Here is a 19,394-nt window from a genome sequence, read left to right on the forward strand (position 1 = left end):
TTTTTAAATTTATTTTTATACAGCTCAGAGGCAGAATATCACAGAATCATAGAATGATTTGGTCTGGAAGGAACCTTAAAGATCATCTAGTTCCAAACCTCCTGCCATGGGCAGGGACACCTCCCACTAGACCACATTGCTCAAAACTCCATCCAACCTGGCCTTGGACACTGTCAGGGATGGGGGCATCCACAACTTCTCTGGGCAACCTGTGCCAGTGTTTCACCACCCCCACAGAGAAGAATTTCTTCCTGATATGTAATCTAAACTTACCCTCTTTTATCTTAAAGCCATTCCCTCATGTCCTAAAACTATGTGCATTTGTAAAAAGTCACTCTCCTGCTCTCTTATAAACCCCCTCAAGGTACTGGAAGGTGCCATGAAAGCTTCTCTCTTCTCCAGGCTGAACAGCCCCAATTCTCTCAGTCAGTCCTCATAGAAGAAGTGCTCCATCCCTCTGATCACCTTCATAGCCCTCTTCAGTACACACTCAAGAAGGTCTATGTCTTTCTCATGCTCAATTTTCTACTTTTGAGTATTCTGATTGATTGTAGACTTGATGAAATGACTGAAACACTGACAGTGGCATGCCTTTGGTCTGTGTGTTTTTTGTCTACTTTTTAGTCATAACAGGAATGTCTTCCCTTTGATTACCTGCTTTTTTTATATAACTGATTTTAACAAAGACAGCAATAACAATATCCAAACATTCTGCCCAGGCTTTCTGAATCAAGCTCTATGGCCATTATAGTGTTAAAGAAAAAAAAAAGTATGTAATTTGCAGTGCAAGACACATTTATCTCATTTGAATGCAATTAAAATTGTACTACTTCTGACATAATGTCGAAAGTCAATTATTAATTACTCCAGTTATTTCACACTTCCCATAAAACGCTAAGGGAAAAAGATAAAGACATCTTCCAGACTTTTGGTTATCTTTATGCTTATTATTAATAAAACACAAGATTTTTCACTGCAGATTATAGAAATTGAAAAATCAAGGCAAGTCAAATAAAATTCCTCTCTGATATTTACAAAATTTTTCATTTAAAACATTTTTTTCTATTTTCTTCCTCAAGGCTCAAACTTTTATCAGAACTCCTGAAAACAAAATTTTGCAACGAATTCACAATCTCTCCATATAGATGGTTGAAAATGCTTTCTCTGATTTAGATCTTTTATGAAAATCCTTTTGATCTTAACAGTTTTAGTAAGGTTCCCAGTCATTTAAAAAGTCTGTGTTCAAAAATTTATATGTGTTTGATACAGCAGGAAATCCACATTCATATATAGAATTAATAGCAATTTTTATAAAGCACTCAGAATTATGTTGGGCAATCACTAACTGTTGTGCAATGAAGCCATCTTCCAAAGAGTCTTGACACAAATTTTGTCAACACCATTCCAGTGTCTACTGAACATTTCCAGCTCAAACACGGAATGACTTAACCACTCATTAGTCATACTTTGCAACAGTTTGGTCATATCCCAGTCACTAATTGTCAAAGTTAGAAAGAAAATTGGCAGCATTCAGTAATTTCCATCTGTACTCACTCTTTTCTTTGTGCAGTTTCTGTTTTCAAGGCAGTGTTGGGTCTTCATGATGCGACTTTGGCTTTATTACACCGTGTGCTGGTTTAGGATCCAGGCTTGCAGAAAACAGCAAAAATTTCAGCCCCTCTGGTTCAAGTTTTCCATTGCTTTTGTATTCCATTCAGCATCCAGCTTCCCTGAATTTTCATCTCCAACAGTAAATACCATATAGACTACTCCTGTTATTCAAGTCTATAGCTCTGATTTCTTTTTCTTAATTGATCTGAGGAGGATTTTCACAATGAAGTGAGGTTTTTTTTAAAGTCTACTGATTAAAGGTTTTTAAAAAATATATTAGTGCCAATGAACTTCTATAATCATGCTTCTTTTGATGGGTCTGACATAATATGTAAAATCAGATACCAAACATATCTGTTTTGTGATTTTTCCAATTCACATGGATATCTCAAGTTCAAGGCTTCAGGCCATTCCATAATACAGAAATCCCCATTTTGTGACTGACAGCGTTAGGAGTTGGACTCTCCGGAACCACAAATGAACTGGGAGATCCTGGAACACGTTTCCAAGGGTTAGTTATATTTTCTATCTTACAGAGTTAGTGGGGGAAAATTCTTGATAAAATGTCAAAGTTTCACTTTACATTAAAAATAAACCCAAATTATTATTGCTATTGTCATTTTTAAGAGTGTCAGAAATGCTTAAGAAAGGCAAATCTTCACTTTATCTAGAGCTAAATCTATAGAAAGTAGATTCTGTAGCTCAGTCTCATTTCTGCAGTCTTTCTGTAGTGAAACTTTTAAGTGGGGAAAGCATAAATCTGTTGAAAGAAGGCAAATGTACAAGCTAAAAACCTTTATTATGTTTAATCACAGCAGGTTTTCCTTGGCCTTGGCAGAGCTTCACATGCAATATATCCAGCAGCAATTGGACCAAATTTGGTCTACAGTGGAAGTAAAAGAGGCAAATATAATCCCTAGCACAGCCTTAGCAGGTGTCAGCTCTTTTTCTGCACGCTGTGAGCTGTACTCTTTCAGCAACAAAGAAGGCACCCTCTTGCTACCTCACAAGACACCTGTTTGCTTCAGTCTCCAGTGGTGGCTGGTGCCCAAGTCAGAGTACAGCAGAAAATGAGTAACTATGGAATAGACTGCCCATTGGGAAAATGAATCCTTCAAATCTTGTAAAATCCTTGCATCTTTTTACTGGTCAGCTTGTTCCTAGAGGAACAAGAGCTGTATTCCTTCCATGTTTTAAAAAAGTCCTTGTTTTGAAAAAAGCTTTTTAAAAAGTCATACTCTTGCATGAATTTTAGCAACTAGTTCCTCCAAATTAATGTTCATTTCCTTTAGTAGTAACTGGAGACCATCTGCAGCAACCAAAAATTATTAGAAGTTGACAGGTATCCAAAGGCAGTTTTCCCTCATTAATCTCTGTAGACCAATGACTGCCCTCTGTGTCAGATTTGTGTATCTTCACTCTGGGTACATGGAGCACCTCTCCTCACAAATGTGCTGGTTTATGGCCAGGGGTCAGAGGTGTTACAGAAATGCTTAAGAAAATAAAAAATTGCTTTCTCTACACAATACATTGAAATCAACTTTTCTGGAGAAGAGCTATGTTCAACTACTGCAAAACTGCCTTCACTTGGCTGAAATTCAAAATAATCAGGGGGAAAAAAGCCAGTAACAATACTGAGTTCAGAAAGCAGAGAACAGTTTCTTTTGAAATGATCCAGACTTCAGGGTGTCAAATGTTCTACATACACAGAACTATATGTTTGAACAGCTGGCTGAAGCATAAAATGTTTTAACGTAGAGAAAGAGCAGGCTGGAAGCAGTTATAAACAGCAATTTCTCACTGGACAATGTGGTTATTCCTATATTCTATTCCTAAAGTACTGCTTAATAAAATGCAGTTACAATGGATTTGATCCATACCCTTGGCAAGAAAAAAAGACACCATGAACAAAGACAAAACTGATCTCTGAAATACATCAAGTTTTGCAGTTACAAGGTTGCTGGGTTTTGTCAGACAGAGTGAAGAAAACTTCAAAACATCCTTTTTTTTCTTGTCTGCCAAGGAAGGAGGTTCTGAAGAAACATGCCATTGCATTTCTCAAATTCCTATTGCTGGCCATATTAAAATAACAGACATGAGGCAGCAAAACTAAAACCAAATTATTGTTAATAAGAAGGAAAAATGGTTTTCTCTGGACAAAATATCATGCATCTAAGGGTAAGCTATGGTACCCCAAAATCCTTATGAGCTGCACATAGGTCTCTCTTGTTGGAAGTTATCATATCAGTTACAACATTAATTACTAATTTTAATAGTTAAAATGGCATTGAAAATTCAGAAAATACCTGGTTCTCTGCTTTGACAAAAAAGGCACGTTTTTCTCAGTGTGTAAGTGTAAATAGACCTGTAAAAGTATGATGGAGCAGGAAATCCCAGGGCCCAGAAGGATTTCATATCTTTATCATCAGTGACAGAGAAACTTCTGGCTGTGAAAAAGAAGGCATTTTGCATAGTGACATCTCTAGGCTTTTCAATCTCCAAATCATACATTACCTGTCCTGCTCTTGGGGCTCTGCCCTGCACCACAAACCCTCTCAAAGCTTCCTCCATATCCCTGGTGATACAAAGTTTAAACAGTACAAAGCTCAAAATGTTTCAGGGATATGTCATAGGACCATCTGTTAGGGCTGAGATTCGCACCATTCTGCCATTTCTATCTGACAAGAATTGCTGCTGGCACCATTGCTTCTCTGCAACAAAGGCACATAATAGGTACAGATTAATAATAAGGCAACATCCTGAAGTGAACCTCTGGATCAGAACATCATGCAGCATAACTTCCATTCTCTCTGAGACAATTTTAGACACCATCCAGTAATGCAATCACTTCAGCAGTAGTAAAAGCTTTTTTATTCTGTTTATTTCCAGACAGGAAACCAAGACAGTGCTCTCCACTCTATGTTGAAATCCGAAGACAACTCAGTAACAAAGAGGTTCACTTTCAGGAACAGAAACTTCATTGCTCTGTGACAGTGTAGGTCTCATGCATTTAACATTCCCTGTAAAAACAGTTCTAAGAAGCAGCAGCAGGCCTTTCCCTCATTCCTTCTTTTGGCAGTTGCCTTTAAACTGAGGATCTTGCCTTTGGTCCGCGCCTGTGTTATGTTGCAGCTGGCTAGTCCATGTCCAGCCATGAGTCCTGCTGACTCAGACCCAGGGCTTTACCCAAAAACCTGTATTCCTGGCTTGACTTTCCGTCTTCCTTATCACTGTGGACTTGTGCAATGATACAGACTCTTGGCTGAACATGGTTGCCATCAACAAACATACTCAGATTATCTTGCTTTCTTTCTGTGGAACTGCATCCCTGCTGGTGAGGTTACTTCCTCAGATGTTTGGCTTCCTGCTCCCTGACCACTGCAGAGCAGCCTGCCTTTGGTGCTCTCTGACAGTCTACATCTGCTATTAAGAAAATGAAAACTACAGCAACATCTTCCCAAGTATGTATTTAAGGCATACACATATTCATGACATGGATTCAAAATGAAGAAAAACTATGAATGGAAAAAAAATTCATATAATAGAGTGTCAAAATTTTCTTGTATCTAGAGAAACACGTAATGTGTAATCAGATTTATAAGAAGACACAAAGAATTTTTTAGGTATTTGTAGTCTTCAAAGACAGAATTCTGTCAACTAATTCTTTGTAAGGTCACAGGTTTGTAAAATTTTATATAATGAGAAATACACATAAGAATTGATTAATCATTTATATCACAACTAATCCAGGCCCAAGTCTTCCAGCAGAATGATTTCCAGTTAGGGAAGAATATAGGTATTTGTTTCTGAGTTAAAATCAGAAGAAAGCAGTATAGACAATGATTATACAATTGTGCTAGGTTTTCTGCATTTTATGAATTTTTGGCCTCTAAGGGAAGAAATGTGTGTTTGTTTTCTTGATCTTGTAACATACTCTCTTTTGTTTATTCAAGCCTTGATCCTACAGTGCTGAGATTAGCTTTTAGGAGCACCCATTTTAGCAAGGACTCATTATTGGTTATAAGTTTAAAATATCCATTAATATTGCAGGCAGAAACCTTCCATAATATTCAGTGATTACCCAAAAGTAGAATACTGTTTAATATCTATGATGTGCATATAGTAGGAATAACACAGAATCAGAACAATAAATCACAGTTTAGCTCACAGACTCATTGATATTTTAGGATTCTGACCATTTATGACAGTCTTCTGGGGCTGAAATATATATATATATATATATATATATATATATATATTTAATTTAAGGCAAGCCTATCAGATAGATTAGGATACTTGTTTAAAACAACTAACTCCAGGTAACAAATTATGTCTTGGATTTAGACAGAGGAGAAATTCTCCTCCATACTCTTCTGTGTTGCAAAAATGAAAATGTATGTAAACAAGACATAAAAAAAATGCAGTTGGTCCTACATATAGTTAATATGACAGCTTTTCATTATCTGTCTTTAGACATGTGTCCATGCTCAGGTCTTTTTTGGTTTGAGAAGTACTTCTTGAAATCAGAAACTGCCCTCTTTTTTTACTGAGAGTTAATCTTATGCATTAGTAGAAGGAAAATAATTCAGGAGCAAATGCCATCACAGTCACAATAACAGGTTTGCGTATATTAATGCAGAGGTACAGTCTGCCTCTGTCCCAAACAGCTGAAGTTTTTGACTATAGTCACGGTGACATGGTCATTCTGAGACTGTACAAACAGCTGCAGAGAGAGATGGACCACAGGGTTTGTGGTCAGGGTAGCCTGCCTGGCCAGGAGGCCCTGAAAGGTCAGAGAGCAAAAAGGCACTTAAATTTCAAAAACTTTTCACCTCTACTCTCTTGGAAAGGGAGGACAAGAACATTGCTTAAAGAGCCTCGTGATCAGCAGGACCATGAGGAAAAATGAGACATTGTGAGGTTACAGTGTTCTCCATATTCCTGTGTTCTTCTCCAAGATTACTTTCCCAAAAGCATTCTACAGAACTTCAAAACAAAAGAAAATGAGAATCAGAAGTGGAAATTGAAAGGGGGGAGAAAGGGGGAAATGGAAAAATAAAAATGGTGAAAGGGAAAAAGAAAAGGGAAAAAAGAAAAGGGAAAAAGAGAAAAGGAAAAAACGGAAAATGAAAAGGGTATATATTTTGACCTATCTTTCGACAAGCCTAATAAAGTGGGTATGGATATTGGGTATTAGTATTAACAGCCTATCAGCTCTCAGATTATCCCAAAGAGGCACACAAACTGCAAGGGATTGAGACAGCCAAGCACAATCCAGGTCTTTTAGTATTAACTATATTCACTTTCCTTATCTTTGAATGCCCTTTTCTTTCTGTCATCACATCACTGAGAATGAGGCTTAGAAACAAATTAATTATGCAAAGCCCAGTTTTAAGATCCTTTGTTAAAAATCACAGAAAAAAATAGTTTACAAGAGTCCTGCAAAAATCATCTAATCCAATCTACTACTCAGTGCAGGGCTATCCTGAAGAATAATGATGCCAAGAGCCCTATCTAGGCAAGTTTAGAATACTTGTAAGAATGGAGATTCCACAAACCCTCTCACCAACTTCCTCCAGAGCTTAACTGCTGCCATGATGAAGATTTTTTTTCCCCACTTGTTCAATCAAAATTTCCTTTGTTGCACCTTTAGACTGCTACTTATCCTTTTGCTCTCTTTTATTCTTTAAGAAAAATCTGCCTCTGTTGTCTCCATCACCATTCAAATAGCAATGATGAGGACTACATCATCACCTTACTCAGGAGTGGAAACTTCTTGAGATACAGGGTGGCTGAAGTTGTTAAGGGAGACACCTAGGATCTACAAGTCAACAATAAAAGAATATTGAACAGGAACTGCTGATAAAATGGTGATATACCAGTAAAAAGAGAGAGAGAGGGAATGTCAAAAATAAATGCTGTGCACTGAAGGCTATTCTAGCTGCTTCACAAAAGTTTCATCTTCAGATGAAGAACGCCTTTAAGTTTCTAAACTGCAGCCAGACAGGTACAGTTTGGGAAATCCACAGATAATGTAAATGTGACCATCAACCTTTAGGCTTTCCCTACAACTTAGGAGATGTATTTTAAGTAAACTGGCAGTGAGAACCCTTCGTTCCGTGACCATTACAGAGATAGAGAACCATCAGAAGCCTGTCAAACTTGCACTCCAAGACAGACACAGGAATTATGACCAAGTTCCTCTTTGATCCTTGTGCAGTAGCAAGGGGATGTGGAGACAAGTGCTGAGTGTCTCCCTGCCTCTTCTGGTTTCAAAATGTAAAGTTTGTTCCTTCTACATACTGAGAATCAAAAATGGAAAAGTCAAAAGAAGTTGGAGGCACACAGTTGTCACAGCTTCCTCAGTAAGGAAATAAACACTACCTGTTAACCAGTTTGATGATGGTGTCATTCTAACAGACTGTTCCACATAAACTTTCCTTCATGATTTCAGTCTGCACTGTTTGTGTTGCACTGATCCAGGTTTAGAAGTTTATCCATGAAGAAAGCATAACAGAGCTAATTATTCAGACACAGGAAAACCTTTTGTTCCTATCAGATAAACATATCACTTAGGTATAGTAATATTTCCAAAATATTTCAGTTTACGGCCATGGTATTGTAATTACACACAGAAGACAGGACAAGACAAGGCATTTATGTAGATAGTCTTGCTTTTCCCATAGTTGTTTCAGGCATTTGTACCAAATAACGTATTTACTATGAAGTTTTGTTTGGCTGACTGTATAGGAGCTAAAAGAGACTGTAGCTTCTTTTGAATGTTTTTTATGGAAATTGTGCAGTGTGTCTGGAAACAATATGTCTTGGAATAGGAAACTTAAGATATGAGTAGCTTCAGTGTATCAGAGAGCTTATAAAGAAGTATTCATTTAACACACATACTGTAGTACTTGGGGGTGTCTGCATTAACTCCTAGTTGGAGCAGCAGTTTTATCCCCACTTCCTTTTTTAATGAAAACTTCTTTGTTGAACAAGTTGAAGCTCATGTGGACAAAGCAGTTGGCAACCTGTGCCAAATGCCACAACTCTATTCTGTCTTTTGAAATTCTGTAAGAGAAGTGTAAAAAAAGGAGCTACAATACTTCAGGTCACTAGTGGTTTGTTTATTTTTCCACTGGGAAAGCATTCTTGAAATTTTTTGAATATTTACACTTGCACTGAACATCACCCCCACTCCCCAACTCATATCTCTGGACCAGGAAGTTGCCATGTGGTACTCATTTGTCAGATTTGCATCTTGTGAGAGATATAAGTTCCACTATAGCTGCATCAGAAAAAAACCCTACTCCCCCAACCCCCTCCACCAAAAACCCAACATGGAAAAAAAAAACCCAGAAAGATATACACATGTAGAATTAAAGTCTTAATTACAATATAAGGGCACCTTACACAGTACTTTGAGTTCAGTCAAGTATTGTTTGTTAAAAACAAATGGAGGTATACACTAAGATGACATACTTTATAGAACACTAAAAACTAAAATTCTTTCAGATAAGTGATTTTACATTAATATCATTTCACTACTACAACTAATAGGTTATTTTGATCAAGAGCCAGATTTTTTCAGCTAAGAAAACTCTCAAAACTTGTATGTGTTTTATACCTTTCCTCTAATCACATGTGAAAGAAACTAAAGACAGAAACAAAAAAAAAAATAACAACAACAACAACAAAAACAAACACCAAAAAACCACAAAAACACCAAAAAAACCCCTCACATGTGTGTTAAACCACATTCATGGCTAGCCTGAACAGGATGAAATGTTTGTTTGTTTTTTACTGTGAAAAGCATGAAAGGGTTCGAGTCATGTATACGCACACCCACAAGCACCACAAAGTGGCAGCACTACTGTGGAGTATTCATTACAGATGAGTGGTTCTCCTATACCAAGTCAAGAGTTCTGCTGGTTTGGCAGAGTGTTGAAACAGATGGAACTGGAACAGCCTTTGGAAAGTTGAAGACTAAGAAAAGCTAAGACTTTGGTCCTCTGAGAATGAAAAACCATCACATTCACAGAAGTGACGCAGTGTATTAAGTAAGTCCGTAGCTAACCAAAGCAGCATGGCAGAAGTAAAAATCTTTACTGTGGGGAAACACTGCTCCCTCACACATCCTGCTGTGAGGCAGCCAATGCCCAGCAAGAAGGATTTCTGATCAATGGATATTTTGGTGTTAGGAATTCCAAATACGAGAGGATCCCTAGAAATGCCTTAGATTTTGCACAATTTTCCCCTCATTTTGCTTTGTAGACCACCATGTACACATTAATGCCTAATAATGACTCAAGCTACCAGCACATTTGTTTCAATTATCCACAACTCTTTTACACCCGAAGATTTACCTTCTCATGCAACATGACAATGCTGAGCCAGAAGTTTTCTGTGGAACAGAAAGAAACACATGGACAAGCAGCAACAACTCTAAATTAATATATTTCAAGAAATCTTGTACCAACAGTGCATTCTTGACGCCTGTTAGTTATCAAATTAAGACATCAAACATACCATGATACAGTGTATATGCATAATGGTGGGGAAGAAAGGGCTTGATACATACTGTCATCTGGTCTCTTTGGTACTGTCAAAGAAGAAAAAATGATAAATTTAGGAGAGCTACACTGTTCTTCTTCAACCCCAAAGAGATCTGCTCTTTCTAGTTGTCTGTTTTTCCCATGAGTATGGCTCACAGTCCAAGCTGTAAAATTTTTGGAGGGATTGCCCTTGATCATGGGACTGCATTCTACCTGAGACGTTCAGGGTTCAGTCTATCACATCATCCATGTCATGCATGAAGTTGTTAGAAAGTGTTGGTCTCGGTGTGCACCACAGAGTAGTACACTAATGGAGTGGTAACTGCCACCCAGCAACTACACTTCATACCACAGATTACACCCCTTTCAAGCGCATGTAGGTCAGACTGTTGTCAATACACATCACTGCCCACTCATCTCGTCCTTACTTCCAGAGTTTATCTATGTTACAGGAGACAATGCTGAAAGTCTTGCACAAGATCACAAATATCTGCTGTCGTTTCTTCACACACTGAGCTGGTTATTTCATGGCTGAAGGCTATGAGACTCTTGGGCAAGATTTCCCACTTGTGTACTGACTACTCCTAATCATGTCATTCTTACTAGAATGACTTCCACAATTATGTGCTCCCACATCTTCCCAGGAACTGGGGTCAGCTGCTCAGCCTGCAGACCCCCAGGTCCTCCTGCTCATTGCTTTTCTTGAAAATAGGAGTGACATTGTATTTCTTTCCACCCACAGAATCTTCTTCTGATCACCAGAATCTTTCAAAGATTGCTTTCCAAGGTTCTGTCTCAATGATATCAGCCATTTTGATGAGCCCTCATGGATGTGCCTCTGTTGTTGTGAATTATTTGGGTTTATATTGTATTTAATTTTATATTGGGTTTTGTAATGGTTTCTTCTGTACCCCCTGTTCCCATGGAAAATAGATCACAAAGTCTGTCCCTGCTCCTTTTCCCCACCCATCCTTCCACACTGGAATGTAATCCAACTCTGTTCCATTCCCACCTTGTCCCTGACTGGGTAATGGCTTATCCCCACTTCTAGCCCCTTCACCCTGGATAAATGCAAGGGGACTACTGGGAAAAATCTCTCTGGGCTCTTGGGATGGGGATGGGGACAGGGACACGGACTGGACTGGGCTCCTGACCCTGCCGGGGCAGGACCACAGGAGAAAGACTGAATAAAGCCATGATTCCTCTCAGACCAAGGGCAGACTCTTTCCTTTTGCCATTGACGGGGACCTGCTCTCTCTAAAGGAAAAGGTTTGCAGCCTCTCTGGGATCTTTAAAGCCCTGAGGAAAATACCCTTCCAGCTGTGGTTTCTCTCTCAAGCTAGCCAAGGCAAAAACGGAGTCAGAGCTCCGAGAGAGAGAGAGCCACGGCATGCCTCATGAGGTCCTTGCAGATATCCAGCAGATTTCAATGTCCCTTCTCTCAGTCTGCCTCAATGGAGGACTATTCATGCCCTCAGACTTTCCCAGTGGCTCAGGGACTCTGTTTCCTAGAGGGAAATCTTACCAGTAAAAAGTGAGGCAAAGAAGGTATTGAGTACCTGGGCTCCTTCCATACCCTGTCACCAGATTTGTTGCCCCATTTCTTTTTGTAACAGATCCACATTTTCTCTAATTTTCTTTTTGCTGCTGGTATAGCTGTAAAAGCCTTTCTTGTTGCTCTTCTCTTCCCATGATAAATGTAATTCCAAATGGGTTTTGACTTTCCTGAGCTCATTCCCATACTCTCAGACAGTGTCTCTATACTTTTGCCATGCTACCTGATCCTGTTTCCAACTCTCATATGTTTCATTTTTTCATGTTTGAGTTTACTTATATGAAATATCACCAGGGATGAATCAGAGCTTGGATGTCACACAAGTTTATGCTCTGAAACTGTTTTTCAGTGAACCCCAGTTACAGGCTATTCAAAATATACACAGCTTATAGGAAACTTTGAAGCATGTCTTGGAGTACAGTTCTTTTCTCTCAAGAGTCATCAACTTACTCTTTAGCAGGCAGCACGAAATTAAAATTATTTCTAGGTGGGTTCTGCTTGAGTTAGGTTATGTGTATCACTTGTAAGAAGGGCAGTGATTATAATATGCAATGAGTAATGACAGATGCTATAACACTTGTCACCAATGACGAAAAAAGTACAGAGAAAATCAAAGGCTATATTCAGCTTTCTAAAGAAACTGAGACAGACATCATGACTATGTATGGAACTCTGATTTCACAGTTCAGAGGAAGATATGTCACAAATAGGACTGGAAGTTAATCCTACCTGAGCAATTATATGTTACTGTGGTAACTCTTCACAGCAAGAAGTGGATTCAGTGGCAGCAGAGGAGGTAGACCCAGAGTCATAAGACCCAAGAGGTTCCCAAAGATAGAATGAACTGGCTGAAGCCCTTATTTGTCAATATTTTGTCTTCTGTACTAAAGATGAAGCAAAAGACCAGGAGTGATGGGGCAGTTCATACTCAAATCTCACTGCTGAATCACTATTACCATATTTAGGCTTCCGGCTGTTGAATGTTTGGAATAGAAACAACTTTGAGTACTTCCAGAAAACCCCTTCAGGAAAACTTGGTTACAGAACCCAGTTCTTCTCAGACTGGATTGTAAGACAGCCACAAGTGATTTTAAATACCGCAATTCTTTTTCAGGACACATTCAGCTCTGCCAGTTGCTTTTTCCAAGGCTTTCTGACCAGGAAGTATCATGAATAATACATCTGTCATTTCATGCTGCTCATATGCAAATACATTCAAACTGAGGTTTGCTCATTTTACTCATTCTTTGGGAGGATTCTACCTGCATTTGACTCTCTGCAACATCTATGAATTTTTAGCTTTGGGGGCAGGAGCTGCTCAAGATGAAGAGAATTAACCACAGTCTAAATTTCTGGTTGATTTTGCTGTTTTATGAACATGCCGTAATCGTGTGGGTTGGCCAATTGGGAAAAGATTGTTTGAAGACTTAATGGTGATAAAGAGGCATACTCTCTTAAATAGTTACCACTAATGACAGCCTAAATAAAGCAATCAGATTTCACTAAACTGTAAAATTTACTGTCTTTCTAGCCAAGGCACACTTGCATAAATTGACAAAGCTACTGCATGAATTCAGTCAAATGTGAGATACCACTACAAGAAAAACAAAACTGATCCATGGTTAACACAGCAAAAGAAAGGGGAAGAAATTCACAGGCAAAGGGACAAGCAGCCTCCAAAACAAGCATTTGATTTCATAATTAATATGTTAGAATTGGAAATATGTTCTTTGGAACCCTTTGAATATACCAAATATAAGTAATGCATTCAAATCTTTCTTCCAGGGGCTCATTTATTGAAATGATCCTTAAAATTTAAATGCAAGTGGCAAATGCAAGCACAAATGTGATATTGAGATCTATTCAAGATGATGGAAACAACTGCTTGTTCCAGACTTCCAGTGTACACAAGGATGCCTCCAGAGAGGAAATGAAGACAGTTATTATAACACTATATCCACCCCAGATGGTTTCCCCTTCTGAGGCCTCAAAAAAAAGCTAAAAAACATCTTCTGTTGCCTGGTAGAGTTGCTTAGGAAGCATGTAGTTTATTGTCCAAGAGAATTAACATGTAGAGAGTGTTACACAGAAAAAAAATCCATTTAGAAAAATGACAGAATGGAACAAATCTTCTAAGTCAGGTTTGTTCTACTGGTGTTATCAATCTCTTCAGCTACTGAAAGAGATGACTCCAACTGAAACCAACTGATTTTCTAATGTAAATTACTATGTTTTGCATGGAAAAGCCTTTTATCAACTATGAAATCAGGCTCAGTTCCACATTAAAAACATGCACAACAGCTGGTAACAGCTTGAAGACGAGCCTGAAGGATCACAGTGGCTCATTCAGTTTAAACTCAATTGCAGTTTAATGATGTCCAAATGCTCAGTCTGGTACAAGAGGATTGCAATGCCATCTGAGTTCTCTTTAAGGAGGACTGTGCTTTATTATCCCTGTAATTGTGTCCTGTCTTTGGAAAGAATGGACTGAGACATCCCTATCACACATGTGATTGCACACATTTGACACTCAGAGCATATACAGGGATCACTTGGTAGAAGCAAGATACACTCGCTATGTCAGTTCGCTGTGAAGAGAAGTTCTGACTTGCTGCTTGTAAGAATCACACTGGTTGATCATCAGTGGATGAAAGTCAATTATGCAGGATTCCTCCATTAAACTCAGCAGGTCAGGAGTGCAAAGTTTATGTCAATAGCCTAATGACAGCCTTTCTGTGTACAGAGGGCCAATGAAAGAGACAAATATTTACTTTATGTAAACTATTGCTAAGCATGTTACTTAGGCCAAGAAAGAGCGGTTCAGCTTGGATAATAATAAAACCCAGATGCCAATAAGAAATTTGTAAAGCTTCTTTTAGAGCTCATAAACATAACATAATCTTCAGAACCACACATATTTAAACAATTTTTCTATTTTTTTTTTTTTTTTAATGCAGGCACTGATTTGACTGTAAAGAACTGAGAAACACTAATAACTGCCTAGACAGCCTAAAAGAATAAATGTCACTTCTGCAAGAAGCTAGAGCAAGTCATAGGGAGGACTCAAACTTCAGCAGGGTTAGCATTGAGATTTTCTAAGTAGGGGTCTGTCCACAGTTTGGGTGCCAGCCTGTTCAGGGCTGTGCTCTGAGTACTTTCTGTTCACTAACTTAATTTGTTGTTGAAGAAGCAAAGCATGTTAAAAGCAGTCCAGATAATCAGTGTAAGACAAGATACTTTATCAGCCATAGTTAAGGCCACTGCAAGACAGTGCCAGATGAGGCAGACCATGCTTTTATGAGCAGATGCTTAATTGTCAGTTGAACAAAAGAGAAGTAGTGAAGTAATTCATTAAGACACCAACATATCTTCAGTCCTCTTGCACAAAACCAAGAATAGGTTACTGTATTTGCATAATTTTTGTGAACATGAGAAAAACTGCAAAAGTTCTCCATGGTTCAAATGACACTACATTTTGGTGAAGAGGAAGAAAATATTTCATTCCTTATCTATTTGCACATGTGCAATGCTAGCTGCAGTGAAATGGACTAAAATCTTTCAAAAGAGATAGTAAAATTTATTATTCTAATTCACAGAAACAGCTGAGATTTCAGAACTCCAGTTCAGTTTCACTCTGAAGCAAGGCCACATTATTTCTTAAAAGTTTTATTGAAGCAATGACCAAATCCCATCACTTTGCAGACCATGCAACTGAATTTTTAAGTTTAAATATTTCAAAATTTTAAATATTTATTTTACAACTAATAGTTCATTATTTTAAATATAAGTTTTTATATACTTTCATTTTTTAAATTTTTCTCTTTTATTCTACCATGAAAGCACTAGTGAGACATTCTAGGACTTGGAAATGAAAGCAACACTTCTACTAAAAGAAAAGACCCAACATGTCTCAAGTGTGCTAAAAAGCCAAACTAGAGCCCAGAAGTTCTCAAAGAATTTCAAAGACTGTCATCTGACTTTTTCCCTTAGAACTTCCCATCATTCTTTTTTATCCTCCCTTTTTCTGTGTAGGAAATAATCATAGCTAGATAATTTCCTCAAGAAAAACAAGACTTGGTAAAAACATTGTTCCTGATAGGAAACCAATTAAAATTTTCTGACTAGTTTTTCTAGTCTATCTCGCAAAGTCATGAAAGAGCTCCAGCCCTCTGCTGGATGTCTGCTGAGGCTTTTGCTTTTTTCAGCACCCTCAACCCTGCTCCACAATTCAGTGCTCTCCTGGGGAAAACAAGAAGACAAAGATGGTAAAGGCAAAGATGGAAAATTTTTCTAAACTCTGAGGGTCACTGGTTTTTTTTCAAGTTTGTAAAAAGTTAAGTTAGCCCTTCCCCATCCCTCAGTGAATAATTCAATCCCTGAACAATTTTCTTGTCATTATTTAATCAACTCAAGAACATCTCAAGGTATTTTTTCCCTTTTGCATGTAGCCAGCACAGCATAAGGCACCTGAACTGTTCCTCTAAAACCACATTTACTCATTCACAGTTTCTGTTTCATTCAAAGGAATTTAGAGTATGAATCTGTGCTATGGGTAGATAGAGTAGAACTAGGCTCAGAAAAGCAGTCCAGCATTATTCAAGGGGCTGGAGAATCCTGGAAAGCAGTAACCTAGAAGGAGACAGTGACAAAACAGACACTAGATAAAGCATACATTTAGCAGCAAGAGGCCTGAATACCAGAGGGCAAATTCATCACTCTGTCTCCAAACATTTTCATCTTAAATACGCAGTTAATTTCTGTGCCCTCTGTTGCTAAAAGGAACTGTGAGAAAGGAAAATGAGTTTATTAATCCAATAGTTAGACAAAAAGATTTAAAGTATGGAACTCTTCAGTTGCAGGTAGAATTTATTTTAGTCATGTATTTGCAATACCAGAAGGAAAGGAAAATTATTCCTGTCTCTGGCATTCAGACCTTTTTTCAGAAGATGAAATAATTTTAACCAAGCATCAGGAAAATACGTTGTGTAATGAAAAGCATGAGACCCCCAACGTTTACTGTCCCCAATGTCAAGCACTTAAAAATCAGATGTGAAAAATTTTAGTAAATATTTGGGAGCAGGTACTTTTGTATTAACAGAAAAATGAGTGGGGAATATTTGGCCAAGACAATAATGAAGGAACATATTCCCAGAGCAGTCCCCAAGTCTCCAGCAATCTTAGGACACTTCCATAACTCCACTTGATCTTCATTCGTTGTAAGATTAGGACTCCTTCCAGCAGCAGTAAAATTCTGCACTGGAAGAAACTGTCCAGAAACAATAGGGATTATCTTTCCTACTTCTGACATCTGATCTGACTTTCACAGGTAGATTTTCAGGTAATAGAAACAAGCATAGACCCACCAAAAAAGAAGTTGTGTGTCAAATAAATATTTGCAGTTTTTGTCACTTTACTTGCAGTTCTAATAATCTTCTGTTTAACTTGTGTGTGCCAAAATTTAGTTTTCTCCTGTCCAGACCTCTCAAAGGCACTGTCATTCATCAGCTCAAGAAAAACATTTTCACTTGATGCAACAGATCTTCCTCCAGTGGATAGACAATATATTATATATCTGTCACCATTCAGATATACATTTCTTAATTCTAAGAGCTGGTTTCACTGTGTTTCCTTCATTAATTACATGTAATATACACAATTACATATTTCTCATCTGTACCTATAGCATTTTTTAGTGATAACTAATCTGTGGCTTTTTCTCCTACTGAAATAACAAGCTGGAGCTTTGGCTTTTAGATGCAAATGTGTCAGTGATCTATGACAGTGTCACTTAAAAAGGCAAAACCCAATCTGAGTAACATTAAAGTCTTTATGTGGGGTATCTACTTCCCACCAATACCCTCTAATGCTCCTATCACACAGTTATCTATAGGTAATTTACATACCAAATTACAACTATTTTTGTAAGAAAGTTACAAAAGCTTTTTGGTGTAAATATCATTGCTCCTAATGGCAAAATAATATGTGAAGCTTTTTCACTTTTCTCAAAATTACATGCAAACTTTTAAATCTGTGTTTTCTCTCACTAGTTAAATGTGAGGCTATGCCTTCCAGAGATGCTGAGGAATTTGGCTCTGTTACAAGAACGTATGATCTGAAATGGCAAAAAGGCTTTTCACTGAAAGTCCATGAAGGCTGGACTGGTAAAACTAAACAGTTAACTCAAGACATTAGAAAATCTTAATTTGTTCAGACTTTTACCGGGAGAAATCTCTATGCACTGGAACAAGCACCACATCTTCGCACTCCCACCACGCCTGGCACATTCCTGATACACCCACATTGACATATTTATCTATCCTAATTGTAAAAACATTAAGTATTCTGAATCTCTTTAAAGTAGTTCCTGTTAATTATTACACTCTGAAGATATATTGAGAAAGCAATCATGATAGGCTGCCTTAGTGCTGGAGAACCAATGTATTTATTTACCCTCACCCAGAATGAAAGAGAATTTAAGCTCCTCACCCACAGCAGCTTTCCTATATGAAATGATAAACAGCAAGCAGCAGAGAAAATGACGATCTGAAATTGTAGATTCTCTTTCCATATTAGGAAGGCAAATCTTAAAATCACACTTATTCTCAATCTGTAAACATGATATGGAGAAGCCTTACCTTCTATGACCTGAGCAGCTGCACCAGCATGGATTGACAAGCCAAAGAGCAGTAGCAACAATTCCCAGGTCCACCAGGCGTGCCTGGAGCAGGTGTGCCAAAAAAAAAATGAGGATGGGGGAAGAATGAGACCAAAGAGTGCAACATAGAAACACACGAGGAAAAAAATGAAAAAGTAAAATTGAGAAGCAAGAGTTCTTACCATGAGAGCATTTTCTGAAAGTCAGTTGAAAGAACTTAAGTGAGGAAAAAGTGCAGTGCACATGGGTTTTATGCTTATGAAAATAAGAAGTTAATAAAAACTGGAGCCTGCTGCTTCTCCTCCAGCGTTCAGACGCAAGTGGAACAAAGGCAGCACTCAGGCTCTCTGTGTGACTCACTGCAATTCACTGCTCCAGCGCTGAAATCTGACTCCGTGTAGACTTTCCTGTCAGATCACTGCCGAAAACTTCTTACTGTGCTTATGGATGGACACCCGTTCCTGCCATACACCATCCCAGTGCTGTCATTATCCAGCCCTGCCTTTAATTGCTGTGTACCCTGACAGGGAGCAGCAGCACAGCTTCTCCAGCTTCTCCTCCCACCGCTCCCGCTGCTCACAACCTCCACTTACCCAATAAGATATGACCTCCAAAATCCTTCCATCCAGCCCTACACAAGCAGTGATACAATTTATTATATGGAATCGACATTTCTCCTGCCATTTTAACCAAACTTTATCAGAAGCAAGTTTGAAGGTATGAGCAGTACAGAACAGCAGTTAAATGTTAAACAGTTAAACAACAAATGCCTGGGTTTCACACCTGCACTGTCTTACAGATTTTCTGTTACCCACAGAGAAGTGGGCGACAGAAAATCTGTCAGTGGACACGCTGTCAGAAAAAGCGTGTGGAAGTACACACTTTTCTCTGACAAGCTCTCTAAGTTTAATGCTCATATTTATGGAGATTTACACCCTGCATGTGGTTTGAGTGTGTGTCTTTACATCAGCAGCTGTGCATATAGGTGTCTGCTTTATGGAGATCCCATAGCTGAGCATTT

At 38.3% G+C, this 19,394-nt stretch overlaps 1 protein-coding gene across 4 annotated transcripts in view; it reads right to left on the bottom strand.

Moving 5' to 3' along the window:
• The window catches only part of COL15A1 (collagen type XV alpha 1 chain), a 133,150-nt gene extending 114,543 nt beyond the window's left edge, over window positions 1–18,607 (bottom strand). For 2 of the 4 annotated variants that reach the window (XM_040081901.1, XM_040081876.1), the window contains exons 1-2: window positions 18,556–18,607; window positions 18,354–18,436 (exon numbers count right to left, since the gene is read on the bottom strand). In XM_040081901.1, coding sequence (XP_039937835.1) covers window positions 18,354–18,436; window positions 18,556–18,566 — 94 coding nt within the window. In that variant the 5' untranslated portion in view covers window positions 18,567–18,607. The remainder of the gene's footprint in view (window positions 1–18,353; window positions 18,437–18,555) is intronic. The other 2 variants (XM_040081892.2, XM_040081884.2) reach the window with 1 other exon arrangement.
• Between the last annotated feature and the right edge of the window lie 787 nt (window positions 18,608–19,394).

Source organism: Hirundo rustica, chromosome 1 (assembly GCF_015227805.2).
Source record: "Hirundo rustica isolate bHirRus1 chromosome 1, bHirRus1.pri.v3, whole genome shotgun sequence".
NCBI lineage: Eukaryota > Metazoa > Chordata > Aves > Passeriformes > Hirundinidae > Hirundo > Hirundo rustica.